The sequence below is a fragment of the Perognathus longimembris genome, chromosome 7 (assembly GCF_023159225.1).
Source record: "Perognathus longimembris pacificus isolate PPM17 chromosome 7, ASM2315922v1, whole genome shotgun sequence".
NCBI classification, from domain to species: domain Eukaryota; kingdom Metazoa; phylum Chordata; class Mammalia; order Rodentia; family Heteromyidae; genus Perognathus; species Perognathus longimembris.
The window spans coordinates 62160016-62183813 of NC_063167.1; the positions used below are offsets into that span (position 1 = coordinate 62160016).

At 40.5% G+C, this 23798-nt stretch overlaps 1 protein-coding gene and 1 long non-coding RNA gene across 5 annotated transcripts in view; one reads left to right on the forward strand and one right to left on the reverse strand.

Annotated features, from left to right (window-relative positions):
- Window positions 1-8593, forward strand: LOC125355353. Its single transcript, XR_007211647.1, has 3 exons — window positions 1-12; window positions 5195-5205; window positions 8514-8593. It is a non-coding gene; the product is annotated as an uncharacterized LOC125355353 (long non-coding RNA).
- The window catches only part of Mcoln3 (mucolipin TRP cation channel 3), a 25594-nt gene continuing 10369 nt past the window's right edge, over window positions 8574-23798 (reverse strand). For all 4 annotated transcript variants that reach the window (XM_048351681.1, XM_048351683.1, XM_048351680.1 and 1 more), the window contains 10 exons: window positions 20196-20349; window positions 19022-19106; window positions 18850-18946; window positions 15901-16000; window positions 14236-14348; window positions 14001-14150; window positions 12073-12174; window positions 11843-11965; window positions 10687-10893; window positions 8574-8762 (listed from right to left, as the gene is read on the reverse strand). In XM_048351681.1, the coding sequence (XP_048207638.1) occupies window positions 8628-8762; window positions 10687-10893; window positions 11843-11965; window positions 12073-12174; window positions 14001-14150; window positions 14236-14348; window positions 15901-16000; window positions 18850-18946; window positions 19022-19106; window positions 20196-20349 (1266 nt within the window). In that variant the 3' untranslated portion in view covers window positions 8574-8627. The remainder of the gene's footprint in view (window positions 8763-10686; window positions 10894-11842; window positions 11966-12072; window positions 12175-14000; window positions 14151-14235; window positions 14349-15900; window positions 16001-18849; window positions 18947-19021; window positions 19107-20195; window positions 20350-23798) is intronic.

The window sequence follows — 23798 nt, forward strand, 5'->3', positions numbered from 1 at the left end:
TCTTGGTGCATGGTGATAGGCTTGGGTCTACTTTGAGTTTTCTGCATATGGCTGCCCAGTTCTCCCAGCACCAGTAGTTGAAGAGGCTATGTTTATTCCATTGTATGTCTTTAGCTCCTTTGTCGAATATCAGTTGGCTGTAAGAGTGCGGTTTTATTTCTGGGTCTTCAATTCTAATCCACTGGTCTTCCGATCTGTTTTTATACCAATACCATGCTGTTTTTGTTATGATGGCCTTGTAGTAGAGCTTGAAGTCTGGTATGGTGATACCTCCTGCACTATTTTTTTTTGCCTAGAATTGCTTTGGCTATTCTAGGTTTTTTGCTGTTCCATATGAATTTATGGATTGGTTTCTCTATTTCAGTGAAGAATGTGGCTGGGACTTTGATAGGTATTGCATTGAATTTGTATAACAATTTGGGCAATATGGCCATTTTCACTATATTGATTCTGCCTACCCATGAGCATGGGAGGTCTTTCCATCTCCTTGTGTCTTCTTTGATTTCCCTTATTAGATTTTTGTAGTTTTCATTGAATAGGTCCGTCACGTCCTTGGTTAAGTTGATCCCTAGGTACTTTATTCTTTTTTTGGCTACTGTAAATGGAATTGTTTCCATAATTTCCTTTTCTGTTTGTCTATTGCTGGTGTACAGAAAAGCTGCTGACTTTTGTGGATTGATTTTGTATCCTGCTACTTTGCCAAATTGGTTTATTAGGTGTAGGAGTTTGGGTACTGAGTTTTTTGGGTCCTTCAGATTTAAGATCATGTCGTCTGCGAATAGGGATAACTTGATTTCTTCCTTGCCGATGTGGATCCCTTTGATGTCCTCCTCTTGCCTTATTGCTATGGCTAGGGATTCCAGCACTATGTTGAACAGAAGTGGGGAGTGTGGGCATCCTTGTCTTGTTCCTGAGTTTAGGGGGAATGATTTAAGTTTCTCTCCATTTAATATGATATTAGCAGTTGGTCTGTTGTATATGGCTTTTGCTTTTATTGTTTTGAGGAATGTTCCATCTATTCCTGTTCTCTCCAAAGCTTTTAATAGGTATGGATGTTGTATTTTGTCAAAGGCTTTTTGGGCATCGACTGAGATAACAATGTAATTCTTAATTTTAGATCTGTTTATGTGGTGAATTACGTTGATTGATTTACGGATGTTGAACCATCCTTGTGACTGAGGGATGAAGCCTACTTGGTCATGATGTATAATTTTCTTGATCAGTTTCTGGATCCTGTTAGCTAATATTTTATTGAAAAGCTTTGCGTCTGTGTTCATTAGTGATATTGGTCTGTAGTTCTCTTTTTTTGTTGGGTCTTTGCCTGGTTTGGGAATGAGTATGATATTAGCTTCGTAGAATGAGTTTGGGATTTCTCCCTCTGTTTCTATTTCGCGGAAGAGTTTGAGGAGTATTGGTATTAGCTCCTCACTAAAGTTTTTGTAGAATTCGTTGGTGAATCCATCTGGGCCTGGGCTTTTCTTAGTAGGGAGGTTCTTGATTACCTCCTGTATCTCACCGTAAGTTATTGGTTTATTTAGTTGATTTATTTCTTCTTGGTTCAGTTTGGGCAGTTTGTACTTCTCTAAGAATTGATCCATTTCTGTAAAATTATTGTTTTTTGCTGAGTAGAGGTTTTGGAAATAGCTCCTTATGATTGTTTGAATATCGTGTGTACTTGTTGTAATTTTTCCAGTGGAGTCCCTGATTTTACGTATATGAGTCTCTTCTCTTCTTTTTTTTTGTGAGTCTTGCAAGGGGTCTGTCAATTTTGTTTATTTTCTCAAAGAACGAGCTTTTAGTCTTATTTATTTGTTGAATGGTCTTTCTATTTTCAATCAGATTTATCTCTTCTTTAATCTTTGTGATCTCTCCCCTCCTAGTCGTTTTAGATTCTGTCATTTCTTGTTTCTCCAGTTGTTTTAGTTTCATCGTGAGGGTATTCACCTGCTCTGCTTCCATTCTTTTAATGTGGGTACTGAGTGCAATGATCTTGCCCCTCAGTACTGCCTTAGCTGTGTCACATAGGTTTCTTTGTGAGGTGTTTTCTTTGTCATTGTGGTGTATGAATTTGTTGATTTCATCTTTAATTTGATCTGTGGCCCAAGTGTTGGATAGCAGCATGGGGTTTAGCCTCCAAGAGTGTGTATAGTGTCTGTGGTTTCCTTTGTTGTTGAGGGTTACCTTTAATCCACTGTGATCAGATACATGGGATGACGTCAATACTTTTGTATTTGCTGAGGTTCTTTGTGTGGGCTATGACGTGGTCTATTTTGGAATATGATCCATGGGCTGCTGAAAAGAAGGTGTATTGGGTCTCTGTAGGGTGAAAGGTTCTATATAGGTCTGTTAGATCCATTTGGGAAATGGTGTTATTTAGGTCCTCAGCTCCCTTACTAATCCTCTGAGTGTTGGATCTGTCTCTTGGAGAGAGAGGAGTATTAAAGTCACCCACTATGATTGTGTTTGCATCTATCTTGCTCTGTAATTCTGTGAGAATTTGCTTGACATATGTCGGGCCTCTTTTGTTCGGTGAGTATACATTTATCACCGTGATGTCTTGATTCTGGATTTTTCCTTGTATTAATATGTAGTGTCCTTCTTTGTCTTTTTGAGTGGACTTTAAAGAGAGGTCCAGCTTGTCTGAGATCAGGATGGCTACACCTGCCGTTTTGGTGTGTGCATTTTCTTGGTAGATCTTGCTCCATCCTTTCATTCGAAGCCTGTTTTTGTCCCTTGCTGTAAGGTGGGTCTCTTGTAGACAGCAGATGTCAACTTTTTGTTTGCGAATCCATTCTGCCAGTCTGCTCCTCTTAATCGGGGAGTTTAAGCCATTTATATTTAAAGAGATCAAGGATAAGGGTGTTTTTTCTCCTTCCATTTTCTTGTTGGGCTGTTTTTTCCTCTTTTTTTTTTCTTCTTGTCTTTAGTGAGCTGGTCTTTCTGCTGGACTTTGGCTATTGAAGTTTCTTTCTGATTCTGTCTGTGTGTCTTTTATGCTCTCTGTTGGGTGGGGTTCCCCTCTTAATATTCGCTGTAGGGCTGGTTTTTTTATTCACATACTCCTTTACCTCCTCTTTGGTGTGGAAAGATCTGGTTCTCCCTTCGAATGTGAACTCCAATTTCGCTGGATATTTGATCTGAGGTTGTAAATTGTTATTCTGGAGTACTTGGATAGTGTTCTTCCACTCACTTCGAGCTTGGTAAGTTTGTGTGGATAAGTCGGATGTTATTCGAATCCTCTTCCCATTGAAAAAAGTTTCCTTCTTCGCTTTGGCTGAATTCAGAATTTGCTCTTTAATCTTGAGGTCTGTAGTCTTGAATATTATGTGCCTTGGGGTGGTTTTCCTGGGGTCTGGCCTGCCAGGTGTCCTATAGGCTTCGGTTACCTGGATGGGGTCCCCTGTGAGATTGGGGAAGTTTTCTGCAATAACTTTATTGAGAACATGATTAAGCCCTCTGTTCTGATATTCGGCTCCTTCTTCTATTCCAATTATGCGCAGATTATATCTCTTGTCTTTGTCCATTAGTTCCTGGATTAATCTTCCCTGAAGCTTCACCTTTTCTTGGAGTGTGGTCATTTTCTGGTTGTTGTCAGCTGCTTCATCGTCCAGGCGAGAGATTCTGGATTCTATGTGGTCCACTCTTTGTGTTATGGTTTCAATTGCGGAGTTTATGGATGTCAGAGAGCTATTCATGGTTGTCATATCAGCTCTGATCGTGGAAATTTCTACCTTTAAAGAGTTGTATTTTAATTCTATTTTTTCATGCATTTCAATTCTCAGGATGTGGAGATTTTCTTTAAAGGCGGCTTGCATTGTATCCATTTTTGCTTCCATTTCTTTCTTGGCTTCCTTGGTGTCCTTCCAGATTTCCACTCTAAACTCCTGGAATTGTTTTCTGATTTCATTTCTGACGCTTTCGATCATTCCTGTTAACATGGCCTCATTTGCTTTTTTAGTCTCCATCTCCTCTTCAGTCGTGCTGCTTTTTGGAGCTGGCGAGTTGGCTTGTCCTTTGATGAACTGAGTTATGTTTCTTTGTGATTTGCGGTTCTGGAAATCTGGGTGGCTTCTCAGATTTGGTTTGTAGCTCTTTCCTCCCTCCTGTGTAGGCGTATCTACGGCAGCAGGTGCTGCCGCTGTGGCCCCGCCCACCAGTGCAGGGTACACGCCTACCAGAGCGGGCGCTGTCGCCGGGGGCCCCCATCCTCCTGTGTGCTGTTGTCCAATACAACATGCACTTTAGCGGGATATGCCTCCCAGAGCGAGTCCTGGGTTGTTGGGTTGTGCTTGCGCCCTCCCGCAAGTCCGTTGGGGGGGGGGGGGCGGTATGTGTGGGGCCCAGTGGGATCGACTGTCCGGGTGTGGCTTGGCACCCTCAGACCTCACCTCCGCTGCGAGGGGGGGATGTGATCAGGCTCAGGTGACCCTGCTGGGCTGGTATTGCCCACCAGCGCCTGTGATTTTAGTTGTAAGAGTCTGCGAGGTCCAGGAGCCTCGGGTGGGGCTTGCCCTGCCGGCCGTCCCCTGGCCCCTGTTGGGAAGGGGACAGGGCCGGTTCTGCCAGTTGAGGAACCTGTGGGGGCTGGGGGCTGTTCCACCCTTCCCCTGCTAAACTGGCTTCCCAGCGCCTGATGGGAGCTTCCCGCCTGATTTGGGGGTTCCTTGTTCCCTCGGGAGTGGGGAGGGGGAGGGAGGGAGATCTAGCTTCTTTTCGGGCTTGGGTCTCCTGTTGGGGGAAGGGATTATGGGGGACTCACTTTTGCTGCTTTGTGTGTGTGTCCCGCGCAGCCATTAGCCCTTCAGGGGTTGGCGAAGTGTCATGGTGGCTTCCCCCGTTCCCTCTTTCTGCTGCGCTGGGTTCCCTCGTCCGAACCCGGTGTGGACCCGAACTTCTCGTCGCTGCCGGTGTGTGTCTTGGTCCGCACCCTGCCTTGTGTCCGTGGGGTCTCCCGCTATATGAATTCTGCGCTCCTGGCAGCCTGTCTGCGGATCGCTGGGTTCCCCTTTCCCAGCCTGACCCTGTTTGGGCCAGGGTCGGCTGGTGGGGGGAGGGTGCCCCGATTAATCTCCGGCTCCGTGTAGGTTTTCGGTTCTTCTTTTTTGCTCCTTTTTGTTTTCCTGCGTTTCTCCACTGCTTCTGGATGCTGGTTTTGCTGGGTTCTTGATGGGGTGTTGGGCGTTGGAGTTCCCAGCTCGCTATTCAGTTGGTGCGAGTCGGGGTGCCTCCCTATTCTTTCGGCGCCATCTTCCCTGATCCTCCACAGTTTATTCTTAGCTCATGGCTTTTAGCTCACTTTGATTTTTTTTTATGCTCCTAATGTTAGCTTGTAAAAACAAAACCTTTGTCCCTAAGGTAATCTGTGTCACTACTATGAGCTATTCAGTTGATCATTACTTCCAACAACTTTGTTGAATCCTCCAATAAGTACTTATAACTTCTTGATTCTATTAAGATTTTCTATGCAGAGCATCACATCTACAAATGATGAGAATTTTACCTTTATTCTTCTAATTCATACACCTCCTTATTTGTATTATGATTTTAATTTGAAAATTCTATGCTAGGACAAAAAGTAAAACTCAATATATATTTTAAACCTTTATTAAAGCAAAAAAGGAAGTGACATTTGCATGGCTTAAATAAAATGTGGGCAAGAGCAAAAAATGATCTTAACAGACAATACAAATCCTAAAATATCCAAGTTGCTATCAACAAGCCCATTTTTTGAGGCTTCTCTCTCTCCCTCTCCTTCACTCTCTCTTTCTTTCACTATTATTCTCATTATTATTCTTTAGTGGTACTAGGATTTTGACCTTAAGATTTCATGCTTACTAGCAAGTACTCTACCACTTGAACCACACCCCCAGTCCTTTTATTTTTGTTTAGTTACTTTTCAGGCAGTCTAGTGTTTTTAACTGGGATGGGGTCAAAGCAAGATCCTCCTACTTGTGGCCTCCATATATATATATATATATATATATATATATATATATATATATATATATATATATATATATATATATATATAATGCTTAGCTTATCAGCAGAGATGTCTCAATAACATTTTTACCTGGGATGGCCTTGGGCTTCCATCCCTCCAGTCTCCACCTCCTGAGTAGGTTTGTTTCTATCTTGACTAACAGAAGGCAAGTTGAATCCTTAATCTTGGGACAGTTATTCATTTGTTATCCCAACATGGATTTACCTAATTCATCATCTAGCTCTTCTTGGCCTTGTAGCTCCTACTCGCATTGTAATCAACTTACATGGTTATTATGAGTGTAGGTCCTTGGCATCAACCTAGGACTTGACAAATGAGAATCTGTGCTGGTATTTCTTGAGCACCTCCTGTTCTAACTCAGTCTTCTTGAGAATCATCATGGTGGGAGAAAGAACAGAGACCCTGACCTCCAAACAAAGAAATGTCTCCAGAAAACCTGGGCCTGGTAGACAGGGCTAGGGAGAAAGAAAATTTGAAAAAGAAATGGCTTATTTTCCCCTGTACTTTATCTAACTGCCTTGCAGTGCTCTATGGTACATACACACCTACTTTATAATGTATGCCCATAACACACCTTCCCACCCAGATCAGGCCACTGTTTTGGTCTGAGAAGAGTACAAAAATGTTAGGACTGTTCTTCCTGGAAATAACAGAACCCTTCTCTCATAGACATGATTACTAAAATTAGGCCTTGGGGTTTATCAGAGACTCCTGACACAATAAGGAAGCTTGAAGCTTCAGGAAAGGGAGACTTGAAGGCACCAAGCCACTGTAATTCCACAGAAGAAACATAATAAATGCAGAGCAAAGCAAAACTCCTGCCACACACTGGCTCAGAAGTTTCACATTGCCACTGAAACATTTTTTGTTAATTGCCCTTCAACCAGCCCTGGGGCAGTGTGGGAGGGAACCCCTCCCACCTTCTGGCCTCAACCAGAAGAGAAGCAAGCCCAGCTTGGCCTCCCGGCTTGGCCACATGTCTAATGGCGGTGGCCCGGCCCATGGGGGGGCTGTAGTCCCCGCCCACAGAGGAAGGTTCATGACATCACCTGATGGGCAGCCCAATTCATCCAATCAGTTAATCACCCCAAGTCCCTCCCCTTCCGCCTTTGTCACTGTAATAAATTCTTCTGCCCACCCCCTGGGCAGGTGAGACCCATTCAACCATCAAGCTGTCTCCCCAGGATTCTCTTCCTGCATCAAACAGGTGAGGGGGGCTGGTGGGGAAGGGGATTTCAGCATTTCTCCTCCACTTAGCAAAGACCACAAAGATACGCCTTATTCCTTCTGCTGGTGGGAGGGGTAGGGCTGAGTCTCTTTCATAGTTTTGGGGTTCAGGCATTTTCCCCGGGAGGTAGGGGAAAAGGGGTCCTCAGAGGCCCCGACAGTTAATCTAAACAAAATCTCATAATGAATAACAGAAAGGACTTCTCAGATAATAAACATGCTTTTTAATTCATTTTGTGTCCTAATAAATTCTAAAAATGATTGCAATACAAATAGTAAAAACAATCCCTCCATACAGACTCCCATACAGGTTTACATTTTTCACTCTTTTAAAAGCAACATGTATTATTAAATTAGCTTTGTAAAGCCTCACATTGCAACACCTAGAATCATAATGTATGATTAAGTAATATGATTTCAGTGTCTTCAGTCTTCATTAAGCCTTAAAAAGAGAGAAATTTAAAAACTGGTGTCCCCCTCAAAAAAAATTACTTTGAGAAACTTTTATTATATAACTATATATTTATTTCTATTTGAATAAACAGTATACAAAACAAATACTATATTAAGAAAATCCTGTCAGTTTTCAATCACTGGTCCCCAAGGGGTAGAAACATTTTAAGGCACACATTTCTCAACTGTTTTCAAAAATTATTTTCCAAAACATTTTTACATGAGTTATAGAACCTCACTCTATAAGACTATACCTCCCGATTCCAAATCACTCTCTGGGAGACTAATGTGTCCAGGAAAGGCAGAGTATCAGAAGTTGTCACAAGACATCTGGCTACTAAGAAAATACTCATTGTTTAAATACATATTTTGTATTCATTTTAATTTTTATTTATATGTACATACACATTCTACTTTGTACCTAGTACCTTGTGCCTAGTATAAGATTGAAAGTGTATGTACAATGGTATGTATTTTACTTTAAAATATTTGATTCTCTCTAAAACTAAAGGCAAAATCTAATTTAAAAAATTGTTCTTTAGAGCCAACCATTCCACTGTTAGCCTATTTCTTTCTCTATTCTTTAAGAAAAGATCTTATATCTGGTAATCAACTAAAAGCAAAAAATGTAGGGGTGTGGCTCAAGAGCTAGAGCATTTACCTAGTGCAAGGCCCTGAGTTCAAGCCTCAGGGAATTTTTAAAGGGCTACAATAAACAAGAAAATATAGTAATTCAGCAGCTTCCTTTATTAAAATTAGTTTTTAAAAAGCAAGCAAACCCAATAGAAGCAGTAGAGACATTAAATATTGCTTTTAAAAATATAAATAGTTATCTCAACATAATTGTATTAAATCATCCTATGTTTGATTTCAAAATATCCATGAGACTTCCCAACTTAGTGACACATTACATTTTTCTCTAAGTCATAGATAAACCTGACATCTACTTTTTACAACAGCAGAATAAAGATCCCAGAGAGTCATCTTCTAATCTGTATTTTCCAGAATTGGGCAGATCTTTGCACTCTGATATAAACTTTCGAAGCTCAGTCTCTGGGAAGCCATCTTGTTGATAGTGCTATGCAGAAGAATGAAAAGGCTCTCATTGATACATACATTGAAATAGCTTTTTATCCAAACACAACACAGATTATTTGGCAGGGGAGGAGATCTTTCTAGAGGGACCATTTAGCTCTCTCAGGGAAGTTAGGAGATATAACCTTTGGAGTCACTCCTAAGCTGGGCTGAGGTGAAGCAGGCCTGAGACTCTGCAGTCGCCTTCCTGCCCTCTCCTTTCCTGTTCCACCTCAACCCACTGTGGTCATGCTGCACCTGGCTCTGCATCGCCTTTCTGGTGAGAATTGAGCCAGTTGCATCCTGAGTCTCGCACCTTATCACCACTCTGCCCTATACCCCCACAACCTCCGGGGCACTATAAAGCAAACTTCTTAGATGAACCTGGTTCAGGACATAGAAGTCCAAATGATCTGGATTAATGGATTTTGTTGAGAGTGAAGAGTAGGCATTGCTTGTGTTCTCTGGATAACCTCTTTACAATCTTCGATGCTCCTAGCTGGTCCAGGTGTCTAACCAAAGATTTGAGTGCCATAAAACAACTTCCAACCTGCAAGCTCTCATAGAATCACCCCTTCAGGCAGACAGGTTTGTTGAAGGCTTGTATGGGTACCAGTTTGGGGTCTGGAATCTCCACTTGGTCAGAAAGACTCAGACATAAGTTGGCTTGCCCACATGGCAGGTGCTCTGAACCCATGGAAAGAGGTTCACATTTAACACAGGAGGCTCAGGCTTGCATCCTCAAAAGATACTCTTAAAAGAGATCTTGGCTGGCACCAGTGGCTCATTTCTGTAATCCTAGCTACTCAGAAGGCTGAGATCTGAGAATTGTGCTTCAAAACCAGCCTACTTAGGAAAGTGTGAGAGATGCTTACCTCCAAATAACCAGTAAAAAAAAAAAAAAGCTGGAAATGAAGTTATGGCTAAAGTGGGAGAGCCCTGGCCTTGAGTGTAGAAGCTCAAAGACAGTACCTAAAAACCAGCAAGAAATAAAAAGAGATCTTGATGTCACCCTAGGGTGACACATGATTCTCCACTTGTAGGTTTGAAGGTAGTAAACAGAGCATAGCCTATGCAGGAATTGAGACAGTTACATGTACATTCTTTCCCCAGTCTTGGGGAATAAATCACAGCCTTGCTGAACAAGTGTTGAAGAGAGTGGAAGAGGATGCTCAATCATTAAACTCTGATTTAGAAGGAATGAAGTCACAGCCCAGGCTTGATGGGTGAGATATTCCTAATGATCAACTGCAAACCACAACCCTCTCTCCATCCGTGGAGCTAATCACATGGCATCACATCTCATTATTCCCCTAATTCCTGAAGAAAATATGCCCATGTAGATGTGCCCAGGCCAATGGTACACCCAACACTATAAAGTTGTTAGAAATTTAAATATATGTCAATATTTAGTCTACCTTTTCATATTTCAAGAGACTCAAGAGGATTTTTTTAAGTATGAATGGAGATAGTTGTTCAACTCAGGTCTCTTGAGTGTATAAAGCATGTACAGCTAGCACTCCACACAGCTTTCTTTGCTATTCTGGAGGCCAAGGAGCTCTTAGAATATCCCATGAAAGACCTGGCAAGGAGTAATAGGTTCAATTACAGCATGCTCCCAATGAAAGAGTTCATTTTGTTTTATGAAAGTTGGATTCTTAAAGTTTACCCTATGAAAAATAATGGCTTTCTGGACTGCTATTTACCCAATAGCTACTGACTCATCTAATTCTAATAAAAGTTAAGAAATCTTACTTAAAAAATCAAAATTACTTAGAGATAAGACTTTTGACATTCTAGAAGTTTTATTTCTCCATTTCTTTTCCTTAGTGTCTAAAATTGAGCTCTTTACCTACTTTCCCCCATCTTAGGAATTAAATATTGTTGTGACAGTTCTAGAAGAATGCTGGTACTTCTGGCTAACATACCTTAATTGTCTCATAGGTGTCAGTGATCAGTGCAATGAAAAGGCTTAAAATCATGTATATGAAGAGGCTGATGAACGAGTAGAGGTAAATTCTACTAAACAGCCAGACCAAGTAACTCTTCTGCTGCATTTTTGCAAATGTTGCAAACATATCGTCTCCATTGATCAGAGAGAAAAGGCACTCAGAGACTCTGTTCAGAGAACGGAACTAGAAAAGGAAAAGAGAAAACTTTACTTTCTTGAATGTCCTTCCCCACTGAAACCTTTGATCATGACATTGTATTTAAAAAACAGGAGACCCCATAGCCCCACTTATCTTTTTCAAGCAAACTGAGATAGTCACAAGCCTTTGTTTTAGTATAACACGCACAAGTCTACTGTTTTCCCTCTGATGAGCAGCTCTTTCTTAGTGTTCCTGTTAACTGGTGCAGCCCAAGTGGAAGGCAGAGGGGCCAGGTCGGCACACTTAGGGCCTTTCTGAGACAAGTCTCTCTTTTTACTTTATCTTCTTAGAGAGAGAGATCCTTGCAATGCTCTGCAGAGATTCCCAGGACCTAACCAAGCCTGCTCCTGTGATTAGATAATGCATAATGAAGCTGGGCACCAGTGACTCATGCCTGTAATCCTAGCTACTCAAAAGCCAACCTGGGAAGAAAAGTCCTTGGGACCCTGTCTCCAAAATAAGCAGCAAAAAATAACAGGACAGGAGAATGCCAGCTATAAGTAAAAATGTCAGACAACCAAAAATATAGGCCCTGTGTTTAAGCCCTAGTACTGACACAATATTCAAGACTTTAGGTCTGATAACAAAATTTTCAAATATTCCTACAAACTTATATACTTTTAATAAAGTCATATTTGAGGAAAGCTTATCTAGGTAATATTAAATTGCATATTAATGGATAAAATTGTATAAACTTTGATGCCTCATAGTAGAATGAACTTCATTAAATGATATATTCCAAACAGCATTTGAGAAGATGAGCGAATCAATGATTCTCTCTAGACAGTCACACTAGTTTACATATAAATATACTACCTTCTACAGCTTAAGGCAGAACCCCCAGATAAAAGGTTCCTTTTTAAAGACTAAAGAAACCATTGGACCTTCTCTAAGAGTTTTATAGTGACAGGAAAAATAAGTTGCTTCTTTGTACCTTGTCGTGGTAAGGCCCCAGGACAATCCATCCACAGAAACAGTAGCCTAAATAAATCATGGCTGCACAGCAGCAGAACCTGATGACACTGGGCAGTGCTGCCTGAAGAGTCAAAATTAGGAGCTGTGGAAGTAAGAGAAGTTACTAGAACCCCCTTTGTACTTCCTCCCAAGCAGTGCAATAACCTCGAGACAAACATCAACAACACAGAGCTCTATAAAATCCCTTACATTGTACTTCTCAAAGAAACCAAGGTACCGGATGACGCCAAGCCACACCAGCATGGTAGAGGTCCCAAGAAATATGCTACAGATATCATAACTCGTGAGGCTCTGCAATGGAATGGGGGGAGGGATAGATTAAATGGCAGAAAGTCATTTCAGCAAGAAATATTTATTGAGTACCTATGAGTTGGGTATTCTTTTTCTAAGAGCTAAGGATAAAGGGAAAAATTCCTCCCCTCCTGAAGCTTACATCCTAGTTGGGGGTGGGACACAGAAACAATAGTAATAGACGAATAGGATCTTTACTAATGGTAAATGCAGAAAAGAAAAGTCAAGGAGTAGATGTTCTAGAAAAATCAAGGATGGTTAGACACCACTAGGAGACATTTGTTTAAATGTCTGTAAAAATAATTAAAGGTTTGTTACCAATCTACCCTTAGTCCTTCCTTTCTCTTTTTTTCTATCTCTAATGTTAAATAACATAGACTATAATCACATAGGATGGCAGCTCAATGTTGACAAAAATCCACTCTCCTTCCTATGCACATGCCAGGGCTTTGCACCCCACCCCTACTCATAGACAGGTATGACTATGTTCTCTCCAGCAGGATGTGAACAGGTTTTCTGCTATGTTTCAGCCAGCCACAGACTGAAAGCGGTTCCATCATGTGGTGTTTTCATTTCCCATAGGCTACAATTTCCTTGTGAGACAACTCAAGGTCAATCATGTATCAACAGGAGCCCTACGGGCTGTCAAAGGAACAAACTGAGAGGAGCTTGGATCCCTGGATGACTGCATAGAACCGAGTGGATGGCCTACCCTGATTATCACATTACATGAAAGAGGTAATCATTGCATGAGGGGCTCTGCCCAGGTTTATGACCAGCTCCTTAGGCAATGCATGTAGTTAATTAGTCCCACAAAGCTAGGAAACTAAAAGACTAAGATTCGTTTAAATAATTTTCTCTTTTTATTTTGAGTTTTGTCTTGGGGAGAAAGTTTATTTCTAGGCTAGATTAATCTTAAAGATAACCTTGGGCTGGGTACCAGTGGCTCATGCACATAATCTTAGCTACTCAGGAGACTGAGATCAAAGAATCCTGGTTCAGAGCCAGCCAGAGAAAAAAAGTCTGTGAGGCTTTTTATCTCCAGTTAACCACCAAAAAAATAAAAAGGCTGAAAGTGAAACTGTGACTCAAGTAGTAGAGCATTAGCTTTGAGCAAAGCAACTTAGGGACAGTGCTCAGGCCCTGAGTTCCAGCCCCAAAACCAGCACAAAAAAAGAAAGAAAGGAAGGAAGGGAGGAAGGGAGGAAGGAAGGAAGGAAGGAAGGGAGGGAGGGAAGGAGGAAGGGAGGGAAGGAAGGAAGGAAGGAAGGAAGGAAGGAAGGAAGGAAGGAAGGAAGGAAGGAAGGAAGGAAGGAAGGAGAGAGAAAAGACAAGAAAAATTATAAACTTGGAGCACATCAGTGGGAAAAGAATGGAGGAGGAAGTCTTCTTGTTTTGAATTGACAGAGAAAACACACACAGGTACACAATGGTACATTGGCTTCACTTCTCTCATCCTGGCCTACTCTTTTTAGTTGAACCTTTTTAAATTTCTTATAAGATTTTTAAATCTTTTACTTAATTACATTACTATTTGTGCATAAGAATATACATGCTTCGCTGGAAAGTTCAAATTTATTAATCTAATGCAGGACATTTTTACTGGGCACCCAAATGATTCTAGTGTAAGAGCCTGTGGCTTATGCTTTCAAAGATTCTTCCTGAGACTTCCTAGTTAGAGTTATGGAAATAAGGGTGATTAACTTCAAGTGTACTCAATGTACATTCTAAAAGAAATCATTACTTTGCAAATTCTCACATTTTAGGGAAAAAAAGCATTAATAAATTTGAAACTAACCATGGTATGATTAAGGGAAAAAATTTACCTTAGCTTGGATTTCCATTTTCAGAACTGACCCAATGATTGTCAGCATATCACTAATCATAATCATAATGTACCATCCATTGACAAATTCCATTTGATCAGAAACAGAAACTTTCTTCTTGTAGTGGAGGAGAAAAAAATTGGAAAATTCCTTTATGGAAAAGCAAAGAGGCACAGTGAGATTTTCCATCAATCCAAATGTCTGTGTGGCATTCCTGGAAAGCAGTAGCCTTTACCTGCTGGAGCTGAAGTCCTCTAACCACAGATCTCACACAGAGGAGCAGTGAACACAAGCAAGTCAGAATGACAAATGCGTCAAAGATCATCATGTAATGAGTGTTCTTCTGAACTGGAAACAAAGATTTGGTAGTGTACAAATGGTGAGATATTAATACAGTGACATCTACTTCTTTTTAGAACAATTTAGATAATTCGAGCATTCTTTCCAGAAAGAAAATACATAAAAGGAGCCTTGATACACATCTTTTCAGGTGGGGAACAGTGGTGCAGGCCTACAATCCCAGGTATGTGGGAGGCAGCAATACAAAGGATCCTGTTTGAAGACAGCAGGGCAAAAGAGTGAGACTCTATCTGAAAAATAAGCTAAAAATGTAAAGGGGCTGAGATACAGCTCAAGTAATGGAATATTTGTTTAGAAAATGCAAGACCCTGAGTTTAATTCACGCTACCTACAAAGAAAAAAAGTAGAAGCATGCTTCCAATTAGTACTTAAAGACGAAACTCTTTCAAAATCACTATAACCAGCATTCAAAGATCTTTAGTTTACTGGTTTGTGGGTTGGGGTTCTAAATACATTTCATTTTCTTGCAAAGCATATTAACTTATACTGAACTTGGTATAAAACCTGGCCATTTTCTGGGTGGTGAGGTACAGTACAAGGCAGGCTCCAGGTCTTATGGAAGTTCTATTTCTACTGCATGAAGTTAAACAAAAGTGTACAAGGACCTGAAGAAAGTGATATAAACAAAGTAAATCATCATAGTGGAAAGGTATTAAGCTTGACTTTTCTGTTGAGAAGTCCTGTGAATTGTTTTGTTCAAAAAATGTTTGCTGGGGCTGGGAATATGGCCTAGTGGTAAGAGTGTTTGCCTTGAATACATGAAGCCCTGGGTTCAATTCCCCAGCACCACATATATAGAAAATGGCCAGAAGTGGCGCTGTGGCTCAAGTGGCAGAGTGCTAGCCTTGAGCAAAAAGAAGCCAGGAACAGTACTCAGGCCCTGAGTCCAAGGCCCAAGACTGGAAAAAAAAAATTGCTTGAAACCATGATCCTCCCACCCTCAGCCTCCTGAGTAACTAGGATTACAGATATGGGCCACTGATGTGAATTAGCTTCTCATCTGCATTCCTTAGACCAGTTCCTCATTTAGCCTACTTTGAACCCCGGATAGGACACAATGAGAAGGTGTGGGAGGCTCCAGAGTCAAGTCCTCCCTCATTCTCCTAGCTATAGGACCATGGACCCCAGGCTTCACACCTGAGTCTTGGTTTCTTCATCTGTAACAATAATGGCTCCACCACTCCTGAGTATGTTTTGAAATACTAAAATGAGGAAGATGAATGTGAAAATAAATAATATGAAGTTGGTAAGTTGGGCTTGGGTATGTGTAGGTTTGGGGTGGGACTGTGAGTATGAGCTTGGTCAGGAGTGGGCAAGAGAGGCATGAGGAAATATTAAGGAGTCATCTTCATGCTTTGAACTTACGTATTGCCTGAAATGCCAGGGATCTGCAATACTTTCTCTACCTGCAGAAAAGTAAGGACTTGGGAATGATCTAATCTTTTACTTGACATTCCACATATCTCAGAGGCAGTAATTTAACAGCCCTTTTTACATTATCCAAAGGCCCTCCCCAAAATGAGTAAAGCTGTTCACTTACTTGATCCAGATACATGCCAGTCTTTACATTCTCTGATGGAAATGTCATTATCTAAGCTTATTTTAATTCTTCCACTATGAGCCTTGTTGTCAAATGTTATCTGGAAAGAGAGACAAAGGGTCTAGGACATTATGTATAGTTTGTAAGCTCAACATATCTCTGTGCACTAATTAGGAAGCATTTCTTCCAAAGGGACAAGACACGGAGATTCTCATCTGTGATTTGTTTGCTAACTCTATTCATCTCTGGGAAGTGCCCCTCGATCTCTTTGTGAGTTGAAATGGTTGAATTAGATCTTCTATAGAAACTATGTATGTCCTTAAGTCATCATACCACTGTGGATACCTTATATAACAAAAGTGCTTGCCCTCCTTCCTGTCCTGAGTGTTTCCAGATGACTTCTTGTTATGGCAAGACCTGGTGCAGCTTTGCTTTGTCCGGTATGTATAGTCAAGCCTCCGTTACAGATAGGTTTTCAGTGCTCCTAAAAAGTTGACTAATACAAAGGCTCATGATTTCTATGTTGACCCATTTCAGATAGGGTTTATTTTCTTTCTGAATCTAGATATTAGTCACTTTAGCATCACAAAGGGGCTTGGGGCCAGGTGCCAGTGGCTCATGCTATAATCCTAGCTACTCAGAAGGCTGGGATCTGTGGATCACAGTTCAAAGCCAGCCCCTACAGGAAAATCCATAAGACTCATCTCCAATTAATCACCAAAAAGCCAGAAGTGGAGCTGTGACTTAAGGGGTAGAGTGCTAGCCTTAAGGGGAAAAAAAAAAACAAAAACTCAGAGAAAGCACCTAGTCCTTGAGCTCAAGCCCCAGGACCAACACAAGAAAGGGAGGGATACTTGGGGACACAGAGTTACCACCTATGTTTTACTTCTCAGATAATACTGTGGGCTGATCAAAAGATATACGGAGTCTAGAAATAAGATGACTTTTCTCCATGAAACCCTTAAAATATGACCCAGAGCTCCGTAATGTCACTTACTTCTTCAGAACTGACATGTGGAATTTAGACTGGAGGCTTCAACTAAAGAGAACAGCACAGTGAATGCAGCTCAGTGAAGAGCACTTGCTTACAGAGCACAAGGTCCTAGATTCAATCTCCAACACCACATACACTCATGCACACACACGCGCGCACACACACACGCATACACATAAGATACAACTAAGTTAATACAAAAGATAGAAAAGTATAGCACATTCATACTAATTTTTTAGAGAGCAGTTGTATTAACCAAAAGAATATCTTTTAGCATAAAGAATATTATCAAGGGTAAAATTATTTCACAATGGTAAGAGTTAGTTCATCAAATGAACTAAAGAATTCTATATATTTATACATCTATTTTCAAAATGCAAGATGCAAACTATTAAACTACTATGAATGAGTGTGAATACACTATTTTTTATTATAAAGCCAAATGAACACACATAGGAAAGTTTTAAGTAGTTCTACCTGACTTCTATCTATCTATCTATCTATCTAATCTATCTATCTTTATTTATTTATTTTCAGGTGTGCCAGTACTGGGGCTTGAACTCTGGGCCTGGGTGATATACCTTAGATTTTTTTACTCAAGGCTAGCACTGTGCCAGTTGAGTCATGGCTCTACTTCTGGGGTTTGGGTGATTAATTTTAAGAGTCTCAGGGACTTTCCTGCCCAGGATGATCTCAAATAACAGTCTGCAGATTTCAGCCTTCAGAGTAGCTAGGATTACAGGCCTGAGCCACCTGTGCCTAGCTTAAAGTAGCTTTTGAAAAAAATTATCTAGCATATACTAGAGACTTGGGTATCTATATTGAATCACTAGAAAGGATATGGATTTCACAAGTGTTTCATTTATTATGCAATAAACAGCTGTGTCTCCTATGTTCTTTAAAGGATGAAAGTTAACCAAAGTAGTTCCTGCCCCCAGGGAGCTTTCTAGATATTTAAATACATAGAAAATCTTAAAACAAAGGACAAAGTGTTAAATTCAATAAAATATAAAAATGTGAGTAGGGACAGAGAATAAAACAAACAAAAGATAAAACAAAATGATAATTCAAAACGTTATACCGTGAGAAATCAGGGTATAGAATTTATCTCCAACTGGAGAAGAGACTATGGATTTTAGCTCAATTTTAAAAAAATCAATACTGATAATTTATAACCTACTGGTAAATATTATGATCAAAATATACATCCTAATTCAAAATACTCCTCCAGGTTTAGTATTTTTTTCTTGTTTTCAAGGTTTTGGTGTTTTTTCTTTGTTCTTGCTCTGAAAAATCACCATGTGTCATGTTCTGATATTATTAACTTCAATATGTCTTACACTCTCTGATGGAAATGTCATTATCTAAGCATATTTTAATTCTTCCACTATGAGCCTTGTTGAAATACTAGAAATCTGGATCATAGGAAGGTAAGTTGTGTCAATCTCATGAGGTGCTAATCCACCTGAGAGCATCTTGTGCTATCTAGAGTGCTTAGTAACTTCATCTGCAATCAAGAACAACAGAGCAGTGGCAAGTGGGCAAACAGGGGAGAGACCAACCATGCCTTCAAAGCCAACATGAGGAAGTCACTGTGATCAATAACCCAAAGGCTGTAAACCTCCATGATGAGAAAACTCAGCACCAGGACCCTTGCCAGTGATAGTAAGATCTGTTCCTCTTATGTTTGCACATCTACTCTATTTAGAGCACTGTACTAGAGAGGCAATAAAAGGCAAGCTTGTGCCCTTTAAAGATCTTACAGTGAGGTACAGGTGACAAAGAACTAGTAAGCAATTTATAACAAACAAGAGCTCGTTGTATCAAAAGCCCACCTATGTGCATTCATGTAGAAACATATTATTTTATGATGCTTTAGAACAGATATATGAAGTATATAAATAGAACAGTTTTTTTCCTGTACTGGAAACAGATTCACCGCAGCCCACACTTACAGTCAGAGTAAAGTCATAACAGTCAGGGAGCTCCTGATGACGGACTGTCTGAAGATTAATGGCCTTCAGCTTAAACTGGAGCTCCACTGTCAGGAGTCTGGAAAGCAGAGATGGCTTTAGTATAAGGAACATACACACAAGCCCACGTCACACACTCACTGGCTTTCCTCACCTGTGAAAGTCCAATGTTAAGTTGAGTTTATTTTCTTCCAGGGTTCCAATATGGAAAGGCTCATCAGGCTCCACATAGAAACATTCTGACAAAGAAAGAAGCAAACAACAACAACAGAAATCCTGACATGATATCTAAAATAAATCAAATGACATTTTGAAGGAATAATATCTTCATGATCAGTTATTGGAGTTTTACTTATCTGAATTAAGATTTCAGAAACTAGGGGCTGGGAACATGGCATAGTGGCAAGAGTGTTTGCCTCGTATACATGAAGCCCTAGGTTCAATTCCCCAGCACCACATATATACAAAATGGCCAGAAGTGGAGCTGTGGCTCAAGTGGCAGAGTGGTAGCCTTGAGCAAAAAAGAAGCCAGGGACAGTGCGCAGGCCCTGAGTCCAAGGCCCAGGACTGGCACACACACCAAAAAAAAAAAAAAGATTTTACAAACTAGACATCAAAACAATTGATGTTTTTAAGACATAAAAGGCGGCTACCTCTCTAGATTGGTTGGAAGCTAGAGATAACTTGAACTCTGCCCCAGTGGGGTTATCTAGAAGGCAACTTTCCTTCTTTTCCCTCTAAGCTTACATAAACATATCCTAAAACAAGGGTTTGTAACACATTGTCTAAGATTAGTGGATTTGTATTTTAAAATCTTATGATGTCGACAGTTGTTTTTTTCTCATCAAGCACTTTTAAGAAAGGAAAACAGCAATTTAGAAACTTTCCTATTTGCAATCATTATCCTTTATTTTTCCTCTTGATGCAATATATCAAGAATTGACAAGTACCTAATATAGTATCAATCTATTTAACCAGAATATTCAGTATGAGTGATGATGAGATACAGTGGGTAATCACACGGACAACCTGGGCCAGCTTTCAGTCCTGCCTCTTACCATTGTCATCCTGAGCAGATCATCACCTGAGCTCTAATTTAGACTCTCTGAAATATGGATAATAACCCTTTGTTCGTCTATTTGTTTATTTTTGTTTTGTTTTGAGTATTCATGAATTACAGTGAAGGGCCTAGAACACCTAATTTCTGCATGATTCTTCTTATTCTGTAGTAGTAAAAGCAGTTCAGTGTTTTCAGAGATGAAAATAAAAGTTTTAAGCATAAATCAAGGAGTCAAAACTAAAGTTCTTGGATGTAGGAAATGCCTCACGTGTTTCAATTTCTGGATCAATGTCAAAGGTATCATTTCCAGGACAGATGGTTCCTTGCTTGTAGAAGTGCTGGCAGATTCCCATAGCTGACTGCCTGGTACCCTTATTCTCATAATCGTGATTTCCAACAGAGACGTTTCGGAGCTGCAAGTACTTCAACCAAAAAAGAGAAAGTGGAAGTGGAATACCAGCCAAGGCAAAAATACAGTTTTAACTCCTTTCACGGAATTATTTCCCTTCCCCTGGCAAGTATTCTAAATAAAACAAAATATTACTTTTACAAATGAGAATCTTATGGAATCCTAAAATAATTTTCAATGTAAACTCAGTGGGTTTCTGTAGATGTTTCTAAAACAAAGTATCTCAGAGGTTTCTGTGGGCTATATTTGGCATAATTGGTCATACAAAGACAAGGAAATAATATCGATCTCATTTAGAATTAATAATTTTTATGTGGTAGACACAGAAAAGTAGATCTATGAAGGATGTGTGAGACACATGCTGTGATAAAAAGGATTTAAGTAAGAGCAATAGAAAAAGAAATTGATTTATGGTAAAGGAAATTATTTATAATCTGGGCCTCTGGGATATGTCCTCAGCTGGCCTTTGTCAAAGTCACTAATGGGCAGATGTAACTGAGTTTGAGTCTTAGTTCTCAGCCAGCATCTCACTTAAGTTTTCTAGTAATTTCACACAGTTGAGCGTTTTTCCTTCTTTTTTGCCAGTCCTGGGGCTTGGACTCAGGGTCTGAGCACTGTCCTTGGCTTCTTTTTGCTCAAGGGTAGCACTCTGCCACTTGAGCCACAGCGCCACTTCTGGCCTTTTGTATATATGTGGTGCTGAGGAATCGAAGTGTTTTTCCTTCTTGTGAAACATCTTTATCTGACTTCTGTGGTACAGACTGCTTCCTCTTGGTCGTCCTTCCCTTACCATTCTCATGCATTCAGATTCAGTCCAAGACTGTTTTCTCCACATTCTCTCACAGGTAACTTCTACTAGTCAGCTGGTGACTTCCAGGTGGTATATATGTGTGTGTGTGTGTGTGTGTGTGTGTGTGTGTGTGTGTGTGTGTGTGTGTGCGCGCACGTGTGTATGTCCAGCTCTGACCTCTCCACCAAACACCTTCCATGGGTAGCAATCTACCTACACAATTTCTATGTTGCCCACAAGAGATTTAAATATAAATGTACATATGAAAAAACAACCTGCTCTTTTCATAAAAATTCCCTTTTCTGCAAGTTAATGGGTTGTTTGGAGTAAGACTTATGAATGATCTTTTAAATTTCCTTTTCTCAAATCCTACAGAAAATCATGAATTAGCTGGGCTCCAGTGGCTCACACCTGTAATCCTAGCAACTCAGGAGGCTGAAATCTGAGGATTGCAGTTCAAAGCCAGCCTGGGCAGGAAAGTCTGTGAGACTTTTATCGCCAATAAACTACTCAGAAAAAGGCAGAAGTGGTGCTGTGGCTCATGTGGTAGTGTACTGGTCTTGAGCACAAAGAGGCTCAGGGACAGCACCCAGGCTCTGACTTTAAGCCCTAAAACCAGCAAGAGGGAGAGAGGGAGAGGGAGAGAGAGAGAGAGAGAGAGAGAGAGAGAGAGAGAGAGAGAGAGAGAGAGAGAGAGAGAGAGAGCTGCATTTCCTGCTAATTACACCCCTGTAGGAATCCCCTAAGGATCTGAGTATCCTCACTACAAGGCACATGCACTTCCTCAAATTCACTGCTATTGCTCTGGGTTAAGCCATTATCATTCTTCCCTGGACAAGACCAGTCCCTTACCTGGTTCCCCTGTTCCCAATCCTGACTCTCAGCCCAGTTTAGTCTCCATCTAGAATGCAGGAGTGAGTGGATTCATGTAGATGAAACTCATAATACCCAGAATGTGAACCTGCTTAAGACTGCTTCCTTGAGACAGTCATGAGTGGTCTGTCCCACATTTTTCCTCTGCTCATCTGGTACCTCCCCAAAGAGGCCTCTCCTGACCATCTCCAGTTGTTTCCTCTGCTTACTTTTTTCTACTTCCATAGTACTGATAATCAACTGACCGACGAAACCCTTACATATTTAATCATGCCCATCTCTTCCTATTACAATGTAACCTCCTTCACCTTTTTCTGTGTGTTCACTGCAGTAACCACACCAGCATCTGATAATCATAGATGCTAAATAAATACTTGAACAAATACCTATTAACTTTTGCCATTCTATATTAGTCTTTCTCACACCATAAACTCTCTATGGTTTCCTAGCTCCCTCAGGATAAGACTCAGTTTCATTCCAGGCCTAGGAAAGCCCTGAGAGTTGTGTTTTCAGAGCCTTACTAGGATAGCACTCACTATACTGCATTTCTGTATGTATGTCACATGCTTTTCAGCTCTAAGATCTGTGTTGTGGTTTCTCCTTCAGCCTAAAATATTCTTTCCTGGCTTTAAGTCCTCAGGAAGGTCTTTTCTCAATCCCCTGAAGGTACTGCCTCTGCCTTGTGCTGCTTTATTTTGTCTCATAACACCCATTGCTACCCTAAATCAAATGATTTTGGCTGAATCTGTTAAAAGTCCATCTCCCCCATCAACACATAAGCTCCACAGAAAAGGGATTTTATTGAGCTTTATGGCTCTAATTGCAGCACTTTTGGTACATAGGTGAATAAATATTTGTTAAAGTAATGATGAGTTGAAAGATTATTATAGTATAACAGTACCTCTTCATTCCTACTGTTAATCTATGTAGATTGTGTTGGTAGACTGTAAGGAGTACAGAAGCTATTCTGTGAGTATTAGGATTAAGAAGGTCAGCCCAAAGTCTTCAGTAATAGAAACAATCCACATGAGCTATTCCCAGAACTAGGTTCTGTGCATGTAGGGAAACATAGTTGCCAATGCAGTTGCCCTACATGCATAGTTGGAGATAGTTTTTGCTTTCCAACAAATAGACCAGAACTGGCATGTACAATGTGTAGTGGAAAGCAAATCTGGAAAAGCATGCAGGGGTTGTGTGATAGAATCACAGCTGCAATGGGGCCCATAGCTGTGTGGGCAATCCCTGCAAGAGTTACTTGAAGCATAGAAGCTCCTAACTGTGTAATCCTGTGTTTTGAACCTTTTAAGATCTGCAGATACAAAAGATCTGAGGCCTAGTGCTGCAGGTAGCTATAACATGGTAAGCTTCTAGGCTGTTTTAGTAAGGCTCTTTTGCAGAAACTTGAATGGGACAGTCTAGGGCCTGTGGCAGGGCTGTGTTAAGCTAAAGGGCCACTCCAAAGAGGATTCTGGGACAGGAATATGTGAGATACTATAGTTGGAAGGTGGTTTCCTTATGGAATTCCTGGTCAGATTGCACAGGGCACTTTTGTAGCTAAGGTTTCTATGGGGTTGGGCTTTTAATTCCTTTAATTGGGCACCTGTTCTTTCCAACCAGTGCAACTCTGCCTTGAAAGAAATTATTTACTTGAGTCAAGGTCTCAGGTCATCCTTTGGGTGATAATACAAAACCCAAATTAAAGTCCCTTAGCTAAGTGGTATGGCTACCTAAAATTAAAACTGATTGTTGTTTGATTATAGATTTCTAACTTGTGGCCTTATAATCTCCTGGTTAAAGGA